The 21457-nt window shown below is 43.5% G+C and overlaps 1 protein-coding gene and 1 long non-coding RNA gene across 4 annotated transcripts in view; one reads left to right on the top strand and one right to left on the bottom strand.

Moving 5' to 3' along the window:
• Positions 1–21457, top strand: part of ADGRG1 (adhesion G protein-coupled receptor G1) — a 92579-nt gene that overhangs the window by 28329 nt on the left and 42793 nt on the right. The window contains exon 2 of one of the 3 annotated variants that reach the window (XM_056811976.1): positions 14599–14677. The exons of the other annotated variants lie outside the window; for them this stretch is intronic. Coding sequence (XP_056667954.1) covers positions 14614–14677 — 64 coding nt within the window. The 5' untranslated portion in view covers positions 14599–14613. The remainder of the gene's footprint in view (positions 1–14598; positions 14678–21457) is intronic. 3 annotated transcript variants of the gene reach the window in all.
• On the bottom strand, positions 8458–21324 carry LOC103101704 (uncharacterized). Its single transcript, XR_001626341.2, has 3 exons — positions 18196–21324; positions 9176–9716; positions 8458–8751 (listed from the first exon to the last, which is right to left on the bottom strand). It is a non-coding gene; the product is annotated as an uncharacterized LOC103101704 (long non-coding RNA).

The raw sequence follows: 21457 nt of genomic DNA, 5'->3' as shown, positions 1-21457 counted from the left end.
CATGGCCTTAGTACCAGACCCCCAAGAAGTGAGCTGAGGCCCTAGGAAATGAGCAAAAAAGGTAGAATGTTCTCCTTCTTCCCTCCCTCTCAATGTTTTTAAAAAGGAGTAATGTTGGGGTAGGCAGGTGACATAGTGACTTAAGAGCCAGGCCTCGAGATAGGAGATCAAAGCTGGCCTCAGTCCTGGATCTGGAGTCAGGAAGACCTGAGTTCAAATCTGTCTTCAGAGACTTCCTAGTTATGTGACCCTGGGCAAGTCATTTAACTTTGTTGACCTAAGTTTCCTCATCTGTAAAATGAGCTGGAGAAGGAAATGACAAAACCTTCCAGTATCTTTGCCAAAAAAATAAAAAACCCAAATGGGGTCATGAAGAGGTGGAAACCACTAAAAATGACTTAGCATGATGCTGGCATGATGCAGATCAAGAGAGAGAATCTAATGATTCAGCAAAGTTTTCCACCCCTACAGAAACAACAAGTCAAAGCAATACTGTATGAACTGGATTAAGTTCATATACATTGAACTAAATAGACTATACTTGCTTCCAGTTTTACCCTATGATCCTTTGAAACCCATTATTAACCCTTAAGAATGACGAAAATGTGATTTCATATAAATATTTTATTGTATTCTTGCCACTGTCCAGAGCAGAAATCAATGAAAATTGAGGAGGAAGTCTGATACCAGTAGAAATCTGCCATATTGTTTTGCATAGACCAAACTTCTGTCTCCATCCAAATTCTGTCTCCTTTGAAGAGTCACAGCTCACAACCTAGAACAACACATCCCAGATTCACTCACAAAAACCAGAATCAGAAATCTTCGAGGAAAAAAACTTGACCTAGGACAGCAATTACTCTTTAAAAAAAGTACATCCATGCAAGCAAGCACTCCTAGAACATGCCCAAGATATAGGATATTGCAAAGTATTTTGAACTGAGTTGAAAAACATGGATTCTAGTTCCCATGGCATCTTTTGTTATCCTGTGAACTTGTGACAAGACTGAACTGTATGATATGGGGCAAGTAGTTCTCAGGGTTGTAAGGATCAAATAACTTATGTGCGTACACATTATTCACGGCTTTCTGAATGGAGCTGGATTCTAACACAATGTTAAATGTAGAACATGCTACTCTGTAACTAGTAATGAAAAGAACCCCTTGTTTTAAAAATACTTTGTTTAAAAATATTTAAATGTATCCTGGTGCTATAGTAAGGAAGAAAGGAAGAAGGAAAAAAAGGAAGGAGGAAGGAAAGGAAGAAAGAAGGAAAGAAAGGAGAGAAAGAGAAAGAAAGGAGAGAAAGAGAAAGGAAGGAAGGAGGAGAGAGAGAAAGGAAAGAGAGAAAGAGAAAGGAAGGAAGGAAGAGGGAAGGAGAGAGAAGAGAAAGAGGAAGGAAGGAAGGAAGGAAGGAAGGAAGGAAGGAAGGAAGGAAGGAAGGAAGGAAGGTGGGAAGGAAGGAAGAAAGGAAGGAGGGAAGGAAGGAAGGAAGGTGGGAAGGAAGGAAGAAAGGAAGGAGGGAAGGAAGGAAGGAAGGTGGGAAGGAAGGAAGAAAGGAAGGAGGGAAGGAAGGAAGGAAGGTGGGAAGGAAAGAAAGGAGAAAAAGAGAAAGAAAGAAAGAAAGGAGGAGAGAGAGAAAGAAAGAAAGGAGGAGAGAGAGAAAGAGAAAGAAAGGAAGGAGAGAAAGAGAAAGAAAGGAAGGAGAGAAAGAGAAAGGAAGGAAGGAGAGAAAGAGAAAGAAAGGAAGGAGAGAAAGAGAAAGAAAGGAAGGAGAGAAAGAGAAAGAAAGGAAGGAGAGAGAGAGAAAGAAAGGAAGGAGAGAGAGAGAAAGAAAGGAAGGAGAGAGAGAGAAAGAAAGGAAGGAGAGAAAGAGAAAGAAAGGAAGGAGAGAGAGAGAAAGAAAGGAAGGAGAGAGAGAGAAAGAAAGGAAGGAGAGAAAGAGAAAGAAAGGAAGGAGAGAAAGAGAAAGAAAGGAAGAAGGAGACAAAAAGAGGAAGGAAGGAGAGAAGAAAGGAAGGAATAAGGGAAGAAAGAAAGGAGGGAATGAAGGAAGGAAAGTAAGTAACCCTTCCTAGCCCCGAATTTCTGTTTTAAGGGTCCTCCCAGCCCTGACTTTCCATGTTCTAAGGGTTCTTCCAGTCCTGGCATTCTGTATTCTGAGATCCCTCCTGGCACTTTGTATTCTAAGGTCTCTCCCAACCCTAAAATTCTGAGTTCCTGGATCCATCCCAGCTCTGACCCTCTCTATAGGAGCGCCCAGTATACACCCCCATTCAGAAAAGTAATCTAGCAAATGCAGGATATGGACATTTCTGCACCCGGCCAGTGTGGACATTTGTGTTGCAGGACCGTGCCTGTGTGGTATGAGAGTTTCTCTTTCCTTTTTTCTTTTGGGGAGGAGGCAGTGGGAAAGAGCAGCAAAAGGAGTGGGTAGCATCCATGCCGTTGGGGTCTGGGGACCAGCGATGGGCTGGAAGGGGAAGGGTTAGAAGGGTTAGTAGAGCGACTCTCTGTGCTTGGCTGCTCTGGTGCCAGCAGTGGACTTCTGGGGGTTTCTTCTGTAGAACTGTCTCCCAGAGGAGACCTCACCTTCTCAGGTTAGGATGGCCCACGCAAACCCAGAGGAAACGGGAATCTTCTGACTGAGGAAGGAACTGGGGCTGGAGAGCGTTCAGTGGGTTTGAATATTAAAGGAAGAACATTCACATCATGGGCAAATAGCGTGGAGAGCGGCAGCTGGGATGGGAGTCCCGAGCAGGCCAGTTTCCGGGAATAGGACGCGGCTGTTTGTGTGTGTTTCTGGAGGGCTCCCCAAGGACACCCAGGCACTTATTGTCCTAGAATCCACCCAGCAGCTCCATCCTTAGATTGTGTTCAGGTTAAAAGCTGTAAGAACGGTTTGTTTCCTGGCACAGAGTGAACCTGAAGGAGGGTTTGGACCTTTGGTTAAAAACAGCAACCAATCCAAAGAGGGTTATTAAGAGAGAAGCCCCCAGATCCCTGGACTAGCAGCAAGGAAACATGGGACTTAGGCTCTCCTTTGCCACTCTCTGTGTGACCTTGAGCAAGTCCCTTGACTTCCTTCAGTCTAAGGCTCCCTTCTTTAGGATGGGGATCAAGGGAGTGTTTTAAGAGAGGGTGCTTTAAGGTTTGCAAATCACTTTGTATTTATTAACTCATTTAATAATCCTCACAACAACGGGGCAGACAGAGTTACTATTTGTTAAGTGATTTAAAGATATTATCTCATTTTGTCCCAGCTACCTTGAGAGGCACGTGCTATTATCATTCCCATTTTACAGATGGGAGAACTGAGGCATGGTGAAGTGGCTTTCCCAGGGCCATACAACTAGTACCTAAAACAGGATTCAAACTCAGGTTTGAAGGCCAAGACCAATGTTCTATCTACCGGACTCTACCTAACTGCCCCCATACTCTGTGTGTGTTTATAAAGTTCTTTGTTATTCCCTGCTCTGCTCCTTATAAGCCACCTCACCTTAGGTAAATCTTCATCTATATTGACCACCATTTTCTTTTTAATTGAATTTTCTTTTTTCAATTACATGAAGAAACAATTTGGGGAAATAGTTTTCTGATGCTTTCTGATTCGGATTCTTTTCCTCCCGTCCCCCCGCTTCCCTGAGGCAGTAAATAGTCTGGTATAGGTCTGTAAATTGGGGGGATTGGAGGAGATGATTTACGATAAATCTTGTGTTGGCTTGTGTTCTGCCCCATTAGGCTCTGGGTTCTTTGAGAATGGCAGCTATTTCCTTTTTGTCTTTTTATCTTCCATGTTGTGTACAGTGCCTTGCACATAGTAGGTGTGTAATAAATAAGTTTAGTAAATAAATTTATGATCTATTATGTTCGTCCATTAGTAAATACAAAATCCATATAAGGCAGTTCTCATGGGCAAGGTTCCTGGGGGATCAGGAAAGGTTTCACACCCCGAAAATGGAGCATGAATTAAGTCTTGAAGTAGAGTGGAGATTCCTTGAGTCAGAGATAAGGAGGGAGTGTTTGCCACGCAGAGGGTTCAGCCAGTGCAAAGGCCTAGTGATGGTAACTTGAGTGTGGCCTGTGAGGAATAGTAAGAAGGCCAGTCTGATTGGATTGTGGAGTATGTAAAGGAGAGCAATGGGTAATAAGACTGGAAAGTCTCATTGGGAAGGACTTTAAATTCCCCAGTTTGTTTGTTGTTCATTTGTTTTCAGTCATCTCTAGCTCTTTATGATCCCATTCAGGGTTTTCTTGGCAAAGATACTGGAGTGGTTTGTCATTTCCTTCTCCAGTTCATTTGACAAAAGGGGAAACTGAGGTCAACCGAGTTAAGTGACTTGCCCAGGGTCACCCAGCTAGGAAGCATCTGAGGCCAGATCTGAATTCTTCCTGACTCCAGGTCAGGTATTCTATCCTCTGTGACACCTAACTGTCCATATGCCCCAAAGGCTAGTTTATAGTTGATCCTGGAGGTAATAGGGAGCCACTAGTGTTTATTGAGTAGGAGTAGGAGAGTCTCAGTCAGACCTGAACTTGATTAATATTTCTGGAGAGGAGAGAGGACCTGAGGCTGCTGCCATTATTCAGGTGGGAGGTGACAAGTGAGTGAGAAAATTCAAGAGATAATGTTACAGCAGAAATAGGAAACCATTTCAGAGTTTGGGGGGAGCACTATAAAGGCCTCACAAAGGAAGTGACAGATGAGCTGAGCCCTGAAGGGAGAGAGCAGCTTCCAGAGACCAAAGAAGGGAAGACTCGGTTCAGTGGCGGCACCAGACAAGTCCTCATACTAGTGCTTGGTGGTTGGGGTCATGGAGCTCCAAAGGCTGGTCTTTGGGAAGTCCAGAATTCTAGCTTCCACTTGAGCCACTCCACTCTCCACTCAGCAGATCTGGCTTCTTTGGGTCTTAGCATTGCCATCTGAGTAACAGGGAGAGTGCTATCCCATGCTAAGGCCAAAGAGAGGAACGTTGTTCTTGTAAAGCGGGGATGCTTAGTCACCCAAGGCTTTGGCCCTTGCCCAACTGCAGAGTGCCCTTCGCCATTGTCTTCCAAAGCTGTGTTGATGTCTGAGAATGTGCCCAGTAGCCTGGGGTCGCATATCCTGCACAATAGCTGATCGGAGGCGTGGGGGTCAATAATGGGTTGATTTCGGTGCCCCATGTCCAACCAAGTCAGCTTCCTGTGTGGTCTCCAGAACTTCCCAGTGACAAAGAACAGCAGACTCTCTGGGGCACGCAGCATCACCCACTATACTCCCAAGCTCAAACCAAGTAACTTCCCTTGAGCCACAATGGCAGCCCCTTCTGAAGATGAAGTATGTTGGACTTAGAGATGGAAAGGTTCTTAGATGTTATCTGGTCTAATCTCTTCATTTGATGGAGAAAGAATCTTGAGGTACAGAGAGAGGAAGTGACTTACCTAAGGTCACGTAGGTAAGTTAAAATAAGACTTTCCTGAACATGTATTCCAAGAAACTCCCCAGGAATGTAGCTTCCAGGGAACATGACCAAAGCATTCCATCATAAATCCTAGGATTCATCCTTCACTTTTGCCCAAGTCCCCATTTACAGTGTGATTTAACGGGTTCTGGGAAAGCTTCTTTCTTTCCTCTGACTGCCTCATACATTGAAATTCTACCCTTAGAGATCCATTCTTTGTCAAAGGCTCCTCTTGTCTCTAAGAGGGGTAATATCTTTAGCCCTTATTGGGTAGCACCCAAATAAGTCAATTAACTGAGCAGAATTGGTTCCTGGGAAGCTGGGAGATGAGTGAGATATACTGATGGAGACCCCTACGTGTGTGTGTGTGTGTGTGTGTGTGTGTGTGTGTGGTAGGGCTTGGAAAGAAGAAGAGAGGGCATGAAGGAAAGATGGTCTTTCTCTAGTACCTTTGCCCAAAGTCATCTCTGGGCATAGGCTCCGGCTCCTGGACCAGCATGGCATTCCCAAACTCCTTGGTCCTCGGGCACACTCCATACCTGACTCTGAGGCTTCACTAATCCCAAGAATTGGAGCTATTCACAACTGCTTCCAATAAAGAACTTCTGGGAGGGCTAGTGTGCAGGTGGAAAATGTGCCACATCTGAGCTACATTCCCAGCATCCTTTTAAGTTATGTTCTCATTTTACATAAGGATGCTTGGGAGAGAAATCTGGCTGAGACCCACGCTGCAGGGCTCTTCATTCGGAGGAGGTGTGAGTCTGGCTCTCTTTGCTCTGCTCACTTGACTGAAAGAATCTTTTGTTTCCTTTTCTCTCTTTTAATTTATTATTAGAAATTCCTATATATGTTTTCAATACTAGGAGTATTTATTTATTTTTACTCCTACAAAATTATGGGTTAGAAAAACTCATCCCACGGAGGAGCTGCAATGAACTGGAGGGAGGGACACCAGCTAGAGTGCCATATCTGGGAGCCTTTAGGGAGTTCCTAAGATCGGAGACTTGGCTTTAGAAGGAACTTCAGAATCCATCTTGCCCAACTTCCTCTTTCCTCCTCAGGAAAATGAGAAAGTTATTTGCCTGTGGTCACACAGGTAGTAAGCAAGCAGGAGAACCAGTATGCAAATTCAGAGCTTCTGACTTTTTCTCTGCATTTGTACAATTGGTAAATTCAACTGGATGATCTTCATGAAGGAGGGAAAAAGAACACTGATTCCACAGTCAGGGTATCTGGATTCAAATCCTACCACTGAAGCTTACTAAATTTATGACCTTACACAAGTCCCTTAAACTCCCTGAGCCTCAGTTTCCTTATTTATAAAATGACTAGGCAGATTCAAAGATTCCTTCCAGCTTTATATCTAAGATCCCATGGTTGTTAATAGCTGCTTCCAACTATATGTGAAGCTTTGTGAGATAGTAGATGGTCCAGACCCAGCATAAAAAGAGACCTGATTTAGAATCCAACCTGAGACATTTAGAAGTTGTGTGACCTTGAATAAATCACTTGAGGTCACAACTTTAGAATTAGAAGGCATCTCAGGGTCCATCTAGTCCAACCTCCTCATTTTACAGATAAGGAAACTGAGACCCAGAAAGTTCAAGTGACTTGTCTGTGAGCCTCAGTTTTCCTCATCTATAAAATGGGTAGAAAGATCCCTAAAGCACCCACTTCACAGATTTGCTGTAAGAATTAAAAGAGATGAAATTTATGTTGTCCCTTAAGGGCAAGGGGACTGATGAGAATGTTCTTCCAGCTGGAAGGAGGGACTGAAGGATCATAGGAAGTAGAGGGGAAGCTCAAGGACTTTGGGTCCCCAGGACCTCCTTGCCAAGAAGAGGCTACCTTTGTCAATTGCTCTGAAAATGCCCAAATATTATATAAATTATACAAATATAACATAAATTATACATATAGAGTATAAATTACATAATGATAATGTATGTTCCCTATTTATTCTGTAAATTATAGCTTTATTGCATAAATTATATGTTTATTGTATAAAGTATCTATTTATTATGTATTCTAGAAATAGAATTCTATAATAGAAATTATGTATTTCTTATATAAATATTATTTAAATATCAGCTCTCAGTATGACCCAGTGAAGATAATAAATATGGCCATGTGACCCCCTGCCCACAGTCTGGCCTCATCATCTGGTCCTCCTTTTATGTAGAGAGGCTTCAACTGCAACATCCCTCAGCCTTAGGCTAGACCTCCTCCCTCTTTCCCTCTTCAGGCATCTAATTGTTGTCATGGGACACTAACAGGTTCAGTGTTGTCAAGAGTAAAAATTAGCCTGAACTTTCATTAAGGGTTCAAGTTGTTAGGATGGACACGGTTCCCATAGGAGTGATTCTCTTAGAAAAAACACTTGAGGCAAGGAGATGTCACCTGCCTGCCATATGGAATGAGGCTGGGCAGCCTGGGGGGCCTCACCTTGGGCCTAGCTGACAACAGCCACTAAGCAGGTTGGGCAGAAGGCTCTATCAGACCTATCCCTCTGGGATTCCCAGTCTCTTCAGGCCTATAAACAGTAAAACAGATGTCTACTGGTAACTTGGGAGACACAGGATTTCTAGCCGATCTCCTAGTTCAACACTTATTGGATAGAGAGAGTTGAAGGACTTGTCCAAGGCCATTGTTGTTTAGTTGTTTTTCCATAGAGTCTGACTTTTCATGACCCCATTCAGGGTTTCCTAAACAAAAACACTGGTGTGGTTTGCCATTTCCTTTTTCCAGCTTATTTGACAGATGAAAAAACTGAGGCAAACAGGGTGAGGTGATTTGCCCAGAATTCCACAGTTGGTAAATCTGAGGCCAGATTTGAACTCATGAAGAAGAGTCTTCTTGATTCCAGGCCTGGCACTCTATCCACCAAACCACCTACTTGTCCTAAGTGTCCAAGGCCACACAGATAGTAATAATTACTCACATTTATAGGGTATTTTAAGGTTTGAAAAATACTTTTCCTTCAATAATCCAGCCAGGTAAATAGTATTCAACAAATATTTATTCAATACAAAGTATGAACAACAAAAAAAGATCCTGCCCTCAAGGAATTTACAATCTACTGAGGGCACCTATAAACATATAGGCAAGAAAGTAAGTACAAAGTATAAATACAAAGCAATTCAAAAGGAGAAAAGCCTTGCACATCTACATGTGGTAGTCAATGGTAGAGATACTGTGGTCGCCATTTTGATATCAAGGAAATGGAATCGCAAAGAGGTTGACTTGCCTGCCCAAGGGCACAGAGGTTGCATTCAAGGTTGACAATATTTTTTTCTTTCCGCCAATCCTGTGAGATGGGTAGGATAAGTATTATTTATTGCTGTTTTAAAGATGAGGAAACTGAGGTTCATAGAGATAAAATTCCTTGCCCAAGTCAAATAGATAATAAATGGCTAGGGGGAGCAGTTCAGTGTATTGAGAGCCAGGCCTTAGAGACAGAAGGTCCTGGGTTCAAATCTTGCCTCAGACATTTCCTAGCTGTGTGACCCTGGGTAAGTCACTTAACACTCCCCCCCCACCCATTGCCTAGCCCTTAGCACTCTTCTGCCTTGGAACCAATACACAGTATTGATTCCAAGATGGAAGGTAAGGGTTTAAAAAAAAATAAAAAAATAAATAAATGGTTAGGTCAAGATTTGAATCCAAGGATTCTGACCTTCAAATCCAATGCTTTTCCCATTAGACCTTAAGGTCTAGGTCTCATCTATTACCTTGCAGGTCCTGGTGTTTTTCTTTCCTGTTTAGAATAAGGTCTTTGAGGCCCAGAATTTTTTGCTTTTTCTTTGTATCCCCAGCACTTAGCCCATAGCCTGACATATAGTAGGCACTCAGTTAACCAGTGCTTGTCTGTTTACTAAATGATGGGGCATAAAGAAGGCATTGGCTCTCTTTCCAGAAGCTCTTGCCGCTGATGCTGCTTCCCCTTTCCAAGGAAGGGCAGGCTGTCTATCCGCCGGGAGGGCTCGCCTGATAGCCCAGGGTTCCCTGTGCTCCTTTGACCTAAATGTTGCAACAGGGATCACTGATCAAAATGGCCTGTTGGGGCCAAGCCAGCAGCAGAGAATGAGCATGTTAGCTGGCAATTTTGTGCTTATGAGGGTGGCGACTTGGCGAGTGGGTCTGTGACTTCACTAGTCAAAGGGACGTCCCTCTGTCATATGTGGATTATCATCTTCTCTTCCGTTGCCAGTCTAGAGAGCCTGAAAGGCTGAGTGACTTGCTTGAGGTCATATAGGCACACAGCTCAGAAATCTAAGAAAAAGGGACACAACCAGGGGAAGGCTGGTAAATGTTTAACAACAGGTCTCAAAAATCTAATCGGCATTATTATTAACTTTCCCCAGCACTTTCTTACACGATCCCTGATTGGTTAAACCCCAGGTTTGCTGATTTTTGCATTGTCCAGACCATGTTGGAAATTTAATAATAAACTATAAATATATATATATATATAAATATAAATAAATTTTAATAATCGACTTTAGGGAGCCAGAGCGAGCTGGCTGTAGGACTCTCTCCTCCCCACCCCTGGAAAGGACCCATGTGTACAGAAATATTTCAAATAGGGCATGCTGCCTCTCATAATCCAACTCGGTGACATCACTTGCTCCAAAGTTTTCCAAGCCTGGATCATTTCCTTAGAGCTGCAGATTATTTCCCCTATCATGGAAATAAGCATTTTTTAAAGGAAGGGGAAGCAGAGGAGGTAAGGGAGTTGTGACTGTGTTCAAATAAGAGGGATTAAAGGAAATTTTTAATGACTCATTGCTAAGTAGAACCCAGTATCCTGGATCTGAAGCCCAGAGACCGAGATTCAAATCCTGATCCCATCTAACAAAATTGTGTGACTTTGGACAAATGGCCTAACTTTTTCAAATCTCCCTTCCCTTGCTTTTCAAATGGGCATATTAATATTTTACACTATCTACTTCAAAAGGTTGTTGGGAAGATCTAGTGAAATATGAAAATATTGGGTTGTGGTAGAAAGAGCCCAAAAGATGTGAGTTTGAGTCCCGACTGGGCTGTTTCTCTGCTGTGTGACCGACCTTGGGCAAATTATTGCCCTTTAATCTCTCTGTTCCTGTTTTCTCATCTGCAAAGTCAGGGAGCTGGACTAGATTCTCTCTAGGTTCTCTTCCATGGCTGGAAACACCAACTAAGTCATGTTTCCCAGTGTCGTTGAGTATTTGCTCAAAGACAACGGCCTTTTCTTACATCATTCCTTGTTCCCAAATGTGATGAAAGGGAGTCTCCTATTCATCACCTATGAAGGATGTGAGGGGCCGCCCTTCAGTTTCTTGTGAGCTCTTTAATGAAGGATATCATAAGCATTTATAAAAACATGGTAAAACGCCCCATAAATACCTCCTAATAACCAGGCAAGTCATTGCATCCTGGCTCAATTTCCTTTAAAGGAAGACTGGGAGTTTAACAATGGGTGGATTCCTTTTCCCAGAATGGCTCTGGAATTTCTTGATGCTGAAGGTTCCCTAAAAGAAAGCTTTCTTTGCTTTCTCTTTTCCTCGTCCTTGATTGAGCCAAAAGTAGTGTTTAGAGGGCAGAACACACACAGGTCCCCTTGTCAGTCTTGGCAGGAAGGGATCTACCTTTAGCCATATAGTTTTCATAGCCAAATTGTGAGCTGTCCTTTTTGTATTTCCTTTCAGCTCAGAGCTATAACTAAGGTGAGATCACTGGGGCTTTGTCCAAAATTTAGAAAGCCAAATAATTAAAAATGATGACTTGTAAAGGTGATGCAGTTTTTTAAATGAGTTGAAAAAATAGTTCTTCAGCAGGGATAGTGGAGAGATAGATGGCCTTGGTCCCACCTATGGTACACATTAGATGGGTGACTCTGGACAAAATAACTTTTTCCCCTTAACTCTTATCTTCTGTCTTAGAATCAATATAAAGTAAACTTCCTGACTCCAGATACTAAGTATCAATTCTAAGACAAAAGAGTGGTAAAGACTTGGCAATTGGGGTTAAGTGACTAGATCAGGACCACACAGCTAGGAGGTATCTGATGTCAGATTTGAACCCGGTACTCCCTACTCCAGGCTTGGCACTCTATTTGCCCTGGTCTCTAGTGATCCCTGCGCAAAATAACTTAGCCTTTCAATTCTCTAGTCATTTCTCTAAAATCTAAGCCCAGAGACAATATGGACCTGAACTTGTTTCTTTCATTGGGGGAGATCCCTAGAATAACGAATCACAGATCCAATCGCTATTCCTATCCTTCAGCAGCATGGAAATGACTGAACTTAGTCCCTAGCGAGCTGACTTCCTCCTGCCCTGCTAGAACTCATCCCCAACCTGGTCTCACTCTGCCCCTTCTCAGCAGTGGTAGACTCTTTGGAGGGATCCTGGGTCTCTCCCCACAGTAGAAGGGGACGTATTCTTGATTGTCCCCTCAATTGACTTGGATTTGATTACTGCTCCTATTAAGGGAGCTAGGTGGCCAGTAGACAGAATGCTGAATCTGGAATCAGGAAGACTCATCTTTCCGAGTTCAAATCTGGCCTCAGACTTCCTAGCTCTGTGACCCTGGGCAGATCACTTAACCCTGTTGGCCTCAGTTTCCTCATCTGTCAAATGAACTAAAGAAGGAAATGGCAAACCACTCCAATATCCTTGCCAAGAAAACCTCAAATAGGGTCCCAAAGAGTTGGATGTGACTGAACAACAAAACTCCTATTATTTTCATAGGATCGATTTGAGGGATCACTTCATGCTACTTGTCCCCATTATCATCTCCCAGCTGTAGGTCTTTGGAAAGTAATGTCAAAAAGTTGGGGAGACTCTGAGATTATGATGTAGTGGCACGTTGGCTTGGTCTGAGAGTGCTGCAAGACTGCTGTTGACTCCCATTGACCTCCAAGTCCACTGGTCGCCTCCAATGAACTTTTCTTTCGACCTGCTGTCCAGCCTCCTCTGTACATCTTGTTATCATGCAGTCAATGTTTGGTTGTTAATATAAGACCTGAGCTCCATCCTCATTCCATTTCATCTTCTTAAGACCTCACCCTTGTTCTATAAGCTGTCAAGAGCTTGCCAAATCCTGACTCAACCATCCAACTGAGCCAAGCTTTTCCTTGTCAGCTGAGAGAGGTGAACCCAGTCCCCACCATCTCCTTTATCACTGCTAAAAATATGGAACATGACAAATGCCCAAAAGAACTTTAAGAAAGAAACGATAAAGACATTGACCTTTTTTCATTGACAGAACCCTCCATTTACGTGGATATCCATCCAGGAATCAGCAATTCTTGAGTCTGGTGGTTCAGCCAACCAATCCAGGCTACCATCTAACCCTGTTGGGTCAAACTCAGAGAGAAATGGGGCCACTAGACCACCCCATCTTAGAAAACCACATGTTAACATTATCCAGTTTCTAGCATATTTTTATTTATTTTATCAAATTTCCCCACATGTATTTTAAGCTGGTTCTAGTTGCATTGGGAAGTGTGGGCAGCATGCCTGACATCTCTGATCTAATCTATATCTTTCCATCTTGCTCACATGCATATTAAAATAAGGATGATGATGATAACTAGACATTTAAAGCACTTTACTCATGTTATCTCATCTGATCCTCATAATAACCACGGGAGGTAGGTGCTATTATTATTTTCATTTTACAAATGAGGAAACTGAGGCATACAGGGAGATTTGGCAAGGGTCATTCAGCTAGTAATTCTCTGAAGTTGGATTTCAACTCGTGTCTTCTTAACCTGACATTCAGGGTGTTATCTGTTGAACCAATTGCACTCATGAGGACTCTGCCAAAGGCTTCCAAATGATTCTCAGATCAATACCTCCAGCCCTGACCTCTCTTCTGAGTTCCAGACCCACATTTCCAGCTGATGACCAGACAGACATCTTCACCTGGATGTCCTACCATCCCCTCATGTTCAAGAAGTCTAGAAGTGCTGGAGGTCCTAGGTTCAAATCTGGCCTCAGCACTTCCCAGCTGTGTGACCCTGGGCAAGTCATTTGACCCCCATTGCCTAGCCCTTACCACTCTTCTGCCTTGGAGCCAACATACAGTATTGATTCCAAGATGGAAGGTAAGGGTTAAAAAAAAAAAAGAAGTCTAGAAGTGAACTCATCCCCGTTCATTGATTTACTCCTTCATCAGACATTTATGAAGCCACATGTCAGGCATTGTGCTGGGTGATAGGAAGACAGAGACAAAAATGACATTGTTCCTCCCCTCAAGGAGATTACATTCTACAGAGGATACATATCCATATTCACATGAATCAATACAAAAAAATTAAGCTTTCTCCTCAAATGTCCTTCTATTCTTTCCTGTCTGTGGCACTGACATTTATCAGGTCTCTTCTGTTTGGTCCTTGGTTGTTATTTACTCGCTGCCTCGGTTTCCTTTTTTTGTAAAATGAGGAGACATGACTGTAAAGTCCCTTTTTGAAGGTGTCTTGTAGCTCTGGTAACCCATGATCTAACCTCTCTAAGTTCATGTTGACCTTGAATGAATAAATGAAGCATTTATTAAGTATTTCCTATATGCAAAATATTGTCCTTAGCCCTGGGGATACAAAATGGAGAACAGTCAGACAGCCCCTGCTCTCCAGGAGCTCACATTCTACTGGGGGAGGCAACATCTGTGGAAGATTTTAGGTGTAAGTCAAATGGAAAAGTTCCACAGTCCTCCAGGTCCAGTAGCAAACCAGATGGCAATTTTTGTTGTTGCTATTCAGTTGTTTCAATTGTGTCCAACTCCTTGTGACCCTGTTTGGGGTTTTCTTGGCAAAGATAATGGTTTGCCATTTCCTTCTCTAGATCATTTGACAGATGGGGAAACTGAGGTTACAGAATGAACTTGTGACTTGCCCAGGGTCACACAGCTAGTAAGTGTCTGAGGCCAGATTTGAACTCAGGAAGATGAGTGCTCTAGCCATTGCATCACTTCCACAGACAAAATCCTGTCTGTTTCTGGTGTTGACATTGGTTCTGAGATGGCCTGAGGTTCTAGTCCCAGAGGCCCTTGGCTTCTCTTCTTGCTTCAAGCACCGTGGATGAGTTCTCCAGTCTTTCCCAATCTACAACACCGATATCCTGAGGTTGCTGGGTTCTATCGTAATATGGCTCTTGTTTATGTTTAACACAGAGTATTTTCCTCACAATGAAAGTCACTACACAGGATCAAAGAACAGTGTTGGGGATGGAAGGGATCTACTACGTGCCAGGTACTGTGCCAAGCAAAAGAGAAGAGTCACACAGGGTGTCGTGGATTGTGAGTTACACCCTTAGAGGGGACGTCCACATTGATAAGATTGCCAATCAGCAGGGCAGTGGGGAAAGTGCTTGATTTGGAGGCAGAGATGTGGGTTCAAATCATGCTTTGTTTTTCTTTTTTTTTAATCATGCCATTTATTACCCATTTGACTTTGGGCAATGACTTAGCCTTCCCTAGCTGTGTGATCCTGGTCAAGTCAACCATTGCCTAGCTCTTACCACTCTTCTTCCTTAGAATCAATACACAAGTATTAATTCTAATCAATACTCCCTGAGCCTTCCTTATCTCCAAGATGAAGGGGTTGGATTGACCCTAGCCTAAGACACTATCATCTCATGGTTAATTACTGAACACCAAAGCTCTAACTTTCCCATGTTGGAGAAGCCCTTCACAGAATAAGACAAGGGAAAATTGGGGTCTTAGCTGCTTATCTTCAGGTGCCTTCCCTTGTGTTCCTCCAGAGTTATTTGGGGTTTTTCTGAAAATTCAGCTGTGAAATTTTGGAGATCTTGGGGAGTTGGAAGCTCCCTAGCTTGTGTTCAGGCTGATGGTGGTAAGGGGGAAACACACATGAGAGTGTCTGTCCATCCTACCGATTCTTTTGATTCGCTGTCTGTGCGATGTGAACTTAGAATTATACCATAGTAACAATGGTGGTTATGGTACCATTACTTACTAATGGTACCATTAGTAAGATGGCGGGCTAGTGTTAGAGGCTGAGTCTATGATTAGAGGCAGAGAACAGAGCAAAACCTAAATGGTGATTAGCCTCATGACTCAGCATCAGGCTCTAACCACTAAGCTTCTTGGCCTATGTCTACCTAACTGGCTGATGTTGACCTGCGCTTGCTGTACTCTTTCACTCCATCCTGAGAGTCAGCTGGGCCAGTTTCTAGGAGGCCAACCTATGGAGCAGAGAGACTCAAATCATCCTGTTTGGTCTTCCCCCAACACAATATTCAATCGCCTATCTCAGTGACTTTGCTCTGGCAATATGCTATGTCTGGAATGCCTTCTCTCCTCAACTCAACTGTCGAAGCTTCCTTCCGGACTCAGATGAGGTGACTCAGAAGATGGAGAGATAGGATGGGAGGTCCTGAGTTGAAATCCGGGCTCAGACACTTCATCACTGTGTGACCCTGGGCAAGTCACTTGACCCCCCACCCATTGCCTAGCCCTTACCACTCTTCTGCCTTGAAACCAACACAGAGTATTGATTCTAAGACAGAAGGTAAGGGTTGAAAAAGAAAGACTCAGATGAAATCTGACTTTCTCCAGGAAAGGCACCCCTTTCTTCTGTTCCTCACTGCTAATGAAGTTACCTTCACATACTTTATGTCTCCATTGGAATGGGAGCTCGTTGAGGGCAGAAACCATGTTTCTGCATTTATTCTATCCCTGGCATATAGCACAGTGCTTGGCACGGAGCAAGGGCTTGGCATTTCTGAAGCTTGTTACCTGGCTGCTCAATGCCAGGCTTCTGCCCATCCAGGTCACCTTCCCCAGACTCAGCCTGGCCTGCTGAGGGAGGTTGATGGCTCCTCTCCAAGGGCTGCCTTGTAATAATGTCATGCCCTCCCTGGCCCTCCTCAGAGTGGCCTGAGGCCTCCTTGACCTCATCTCACCAGCCTTGGGCAACATCGGAAGCAGACAGGGAAGGGGAACTCAGAAGGGCCTCGGAGTTTGTGGCTTGGAGGGAGAGGGGGCTGTCTGGCAAGGTAGGGCAGTTAAGAGAGGGGGCCTGGATGCAGAGACCTCCACAGGTAATGAAGGTGATGGCTGACTGCCCAGAACAGCTATTCCCACTCTCCTTTCCCAGCAATCCCACAAGTAAATCCTGCCCTCAGCTTCTGGGCCAATACTGGATGGGCCATCCACTTTGCAAGTGTTTCCTGGAAGGGACGAGTGTGCCAGACAGGGCTATGCTGCAGGCATGGACAGGATGATCTTCCCTGCAAGGGCTGCCATCTTGGTCCTCTGGGCTTGATCTTCTGTCCATCTGTGGGCAGGGTCTTGGCCTTGCAGATCAGACACATTTGCAAATAAATATGTGTGAATTCTTTTAGTAGGGAATGAGGTTTCTGACACCAGCTCCTTTACTAACTTAACTACCTGTGGGTGAGAGATTTCTTCTCACATGCTGAAAGCCTCATCCTCCCTTGTGGGTACTTCAGGATACTGAGAAACACCTCCATTCAGAGAGCTGAAGAAACTGCTTGGCTGGGGCCTCTACCTCCCCTACGCTAAAACCTGATTCAAGTCTTACCTTCCCCAGGAAGGAGATAGCTGCTAGTGAAGAATCTCATCTGGCCCAGTCACTTAGCCATTTCAGGATCCCTAGGCTCTGCTTCTCCCAAATACCCAGCCTTTTTATTTGTTTAACCTCACTAGAAAATGTAAAAATATGTTCACTGTTAAATGAGGCTTTTGGTAGAGCAGTATGGGGCAGTGGAGAAAGAACTGGCTCAGAAATCTGAGGACATGGATCAGTGGATAGAGAGAGAGCCAGGCCTGGAGACCGGAGGTCCTGGGTTCAGATCTAGCCTCAGAAACTTCCTAGCTGTGTGACCCTGGGCAAGTCACTTGACCCCCATTGCCTAGCCCTTAGCACTCTTCTGCCTTGGAACCAATACACAGTATTTATTCCAAGATGGCAGGTAAGAGCTTAAAAAAAAAGCTTTTATGTGATTGTGTGACCCTGGGCAAGTCAATTCACCCCATTGTCTAACCCATACCAATCTTCCACCTTGGAACAATACACACAGTATTGATTCTAAGATGAAAGACAAGGTTGGTTGTTGTTTTTTTAATGGCCATCATTTTGAGTGGCAATCTTTCTAAAAATGTATCCCATAGTTCCCTGACCTTTTACGCCATGGATACCTAAATAAATCCAAAGCTCCTCAGTTACATCTATACAACTCCTCCTTCCAATCTGGAACACAACCCATCATGCCTTAGTCAATAATTTCAAGAAATACTATAACACCAGAACACTATTTTCTGTTTGCTAACTTTGGGTGATGAGTCTCTCTGCACTTGTTGAGGTGAGGCCAGGTTTGGAAAATCAATAAGTGTTTAATAATTTATTATGTGCCAGGCATTGGGCTAAGGGCCAAAGATACAAAGAGAGGCAGAAAATGATCCTTACTTTCAAGTCTAGTCGGAGACATAACATGCAAACACTATGTACAAACAACATATAGACAAGATGAACTGGGAGATGTTTTAGAAGGAAGTCATGAAGATGAAGGAAGACCAAGGAAGACATCTTTCAGAAGATGAAATCTTTAGTTAAGACTTGAGGGAAATCAGGAGGCAGAGAGGAGAAGGAAGAGAGTTCTAGACACAAGATATAACCAGTGAAAATGGCCAGGGTCAGGAGATGGAGTATTTTGTGTGTGGAACAGCAAGGAGGCCAGTATCACTGGATTGTGAAATAAGGTGTTGACATTAGGTTCTACTTACATGATCTTGGAGAAGGACCACTTCCACATCTCAATATAGGGCAGGGGTTCTTAACCTTGTTTGTGTCCTGGCCACCTTTGGCACTTTGGTGAAGTCCATGCACCCATTCTCAAGATAATATTTTTAAATACATAAAATAGATATAATTACAAAACATACCCATTCTAGTGAGATAAAGCTGTATTTTTCCCACCCAAGTTCATTGATCCTCTGAAATCTATACACAGACCCCCAAAACTCTTAGTATAAGGAATTTAGCTCAACCTTGTCTTGAAGAGTCAGGGTCACCATGATGGTCACCAATTACCCAATTTAGTATATAGTGACAAATCCTTCAGGGACCACTGAAGTGTGAGGGATGGTTTTCCCTACATTAAATGAATAGCCTAAGTTTCTGGGCTTTTAAAAATTCTCATATCTGCTTTTTTCCCCATAACATTTCTGTCTCTTCCCCTCTGTCACTTTCTGCTGATTGTCAATGGGTCAACCTCTTCTCCTACTATGAATGTGCTACTTCTATTCTGGAAAAGGCTTGGATACAAGATGATGAAATAGATAGAGGGATAACCAGCTAAATGAATTGATAGATGGATGGAGAGATGGAGAGATGGACACCCAGCTAGATGGATGATAAATGGATGGATGAATAGATGGATAGATGGTTATATGGATACATAGCTAGATGAATGATATCTAGCTAGGTAGGTAGGTAGATGGATAGATAGTTGGATGGATGGATGGATGGATGGATGGTTATATGGATACATAGCTAGATGAATGATATCTAGCTAGGTAGGTAGGTAGATAGATAGATAGTTGGATGGATAGGTAGGTAAGTAGATAGATAGATAGATAGATAGATAGATAGATAGATAGATAGGCAGATAGAACATTTATTAAGCATTTACTATAAGCACTACTATACTGGGGTAAATTCTATGGACATAAATACAAGCAATCAATACAGCTCATGTTCCAAGGAAAGAAGACAACATAAAGGGGAATCCGAAAGTTGAAGATGAGGCTAGTGAGGGAGTATGGGGAGGACATATCTGGGAACTGATGGAAAAGCCTGGACCATAGTAAGATAAGGTAAGATCTCACCTATCAAAGTCATGGAGACTCAAGGAAAGATTCCAAATTTCCATTGGAGGGGACATGAGGATGATAACCGGAGAGTAGATGACATGGTATAGAAGTGGTCAGACATGGAATTGGCAAGGTTAATACTGTAAAGTTGTTAATGACAATCAAGTAAGAGTAAGGTACCAGTTGAAGCCCAGAGTGATTCTCCTGGGAATAATGGGAACACAATTTGTACAGGGTCTTGGAGGAGGGTCTGTTCTAGTTGTTTATAGATCCTTCTTACTTCCTTCTTTCAGGCTGAGCTTCAGGCTGAGTAGGTGGGGTTGCCAGGTCCCCAACGTCTCAAAGATTGAAAAGCATCCCAATCTAGTGGTACATTCATCAGGGATTCTCTGGAAACTCATTTAAGTTTTATTCCTCATTTGTACCTCTCTCACTAGACAGGAATCTTTCCATGTTTGTAATTTCTTCTGCCCCCATCGCCAGGGCATTCAGGCCAGGGCTGTGCATACAGTGCAGGTGTTATGCCAACGGGTGGAATTCCTTTGATATCCTTGAAGTATTTGGCAGATCACTCCTCCCTGGGGGATTTCCGCCCCTTGATTCATCCAGGCAGAGTCCAGAGTCCAGGGTGCAGGTCTAGGAATGTGATTTTGGCCCTGGGTAGAGACTTTCTGGTGTCTCAGTGGTCTTAGAAGAAAAGACTTGTCCTCATTTTTATTCTCATTTAATTGAAAAAATACCTGAAAACTGAAGCCGCTCTCACTGCCAGCACTCCCTACCCTATCACTAACTACAGTTGCCAGTTTTCAACTATTTTCCCCCAGAGCTTCCTCCCTTACGAAAACCTCTGTCTGGGCCTATTTTTAGTGTCTAGAGCTAGAAGGTCCTTGGAGATTATCTAGCCCTAACTCCTTATTTCACAGTTAAAGATACCAAAGCCGACATCAAGGCTTGGTCAAGGTCAAGCTCAGTAAGTAAACAATAGAGCAAAGATTCTAACAGGAATCTTCAGATTCGAAATTCTAGTGTTTGTTATTCTACTCCATTGGCTGCCTCCTTGACACCCCCCTTGTGGGGATCAGATAACAAAGGTTCATTGAGGGAGAGGGACCTTACAGGTCCAACTCCCCCCACTTTTTGTTGTTTTTGTTGTTGTTTCAGTCATGTACGATTCTTTGTGTCCCTATTTGGGGCTTTCTTGGCAAAGATACTAGTGGTTTGCTGTTTCCTCATCCAGCTCATTTTACAGATGAAGAAACTGAGGCAAACAGGGTTAAATGACTTGCCCCAAGTCACACAGCTAGTAAGTGTTTGAGGACTGATTTGAACTCAGGAAGAGAAGCCTTCCTGACTCCAGGGTCCATTCTCTAGGGAGCTTTCCCATTTCTAGGGAAGGAGGAAATTCCATCAGGAACTTCAATCTCACAGGTTGGTGGCCCATTGGCTCTCTCTTTTGAGATTCCCTAACTGGACTACTCTAAAGTCATCCCATTCCAAGGCCAGACACCAGTATTTCCTCTGGTTAGACCCATATCAAGGAGGTAGGAGGAAGAAGAATGAGAACACCAAAGAATGTCAGAGTGGGGAAGAGATCTTAGAGACCAGCTAGTTCCAATCCCTCATGTTCTAAAAGGAAAAAGCTAAAGGTCATTTAGTAGCAGAAGCAGGCCTATTACCAGTCTAGAATTCTATCCTCATCTATACCACACTGACTCTTCAGCAAGAAACATCCTAGAGATTCATGCCTCCAAAGCATAGCCAATGGATAAGTTGATGTCTTGACTTCTTAGATGTTGAATCTACACCTGTCTCCTAGAGTATGCCAAGCTTAGGAGGGAGTGGGACTAGGAGAGCCACCTCTTGAAGCCCCTCCAGGATGGAGTGGATTAAGTGGCAAATTCATTGTCAAGGGCAGGGGGCCCTGTTGCCCTCCTTTGTTTGTGAATCTCTCCCCTTCTTCCACCCTTCACCAATCTCCTTGAAGCTAAAGTGAGATCAGCCTGTCCCAGTGTCAGAGAGCCCAGTAAAGCCTACTTTACCCACCCTAGTCCTCCAGCAAATGCTGGAGAAAACATTAAAAATAGGAAGAACGGAAGACTGAAGGCTGGGGAGGAAACAGTACACAGAGCTACAGGGAAGGGAAAGGAGTCATGGTTCTGGTAGGGTCAGGGGG

The sequence above is a fragment of the Monodelphis domestica genome, chromosome 1 (genome assembly GCF_027887165.1).
Source record: "Monodelphis domestica isolate mMonDom1 chromosome 1, mMonDom1.pri, whole genome shotgun sequence".
Taxonomy (NCBI): domain Eukaryota; kingdom Metazoa; phylum Chordata; class Mammalia; order Didelphimorphia; family Didelphidae; genus Monodelphis; species Monodelphis domestica.
This window is presented reverse-complemented; position numbering and strand designations above follow the sequence as displayed.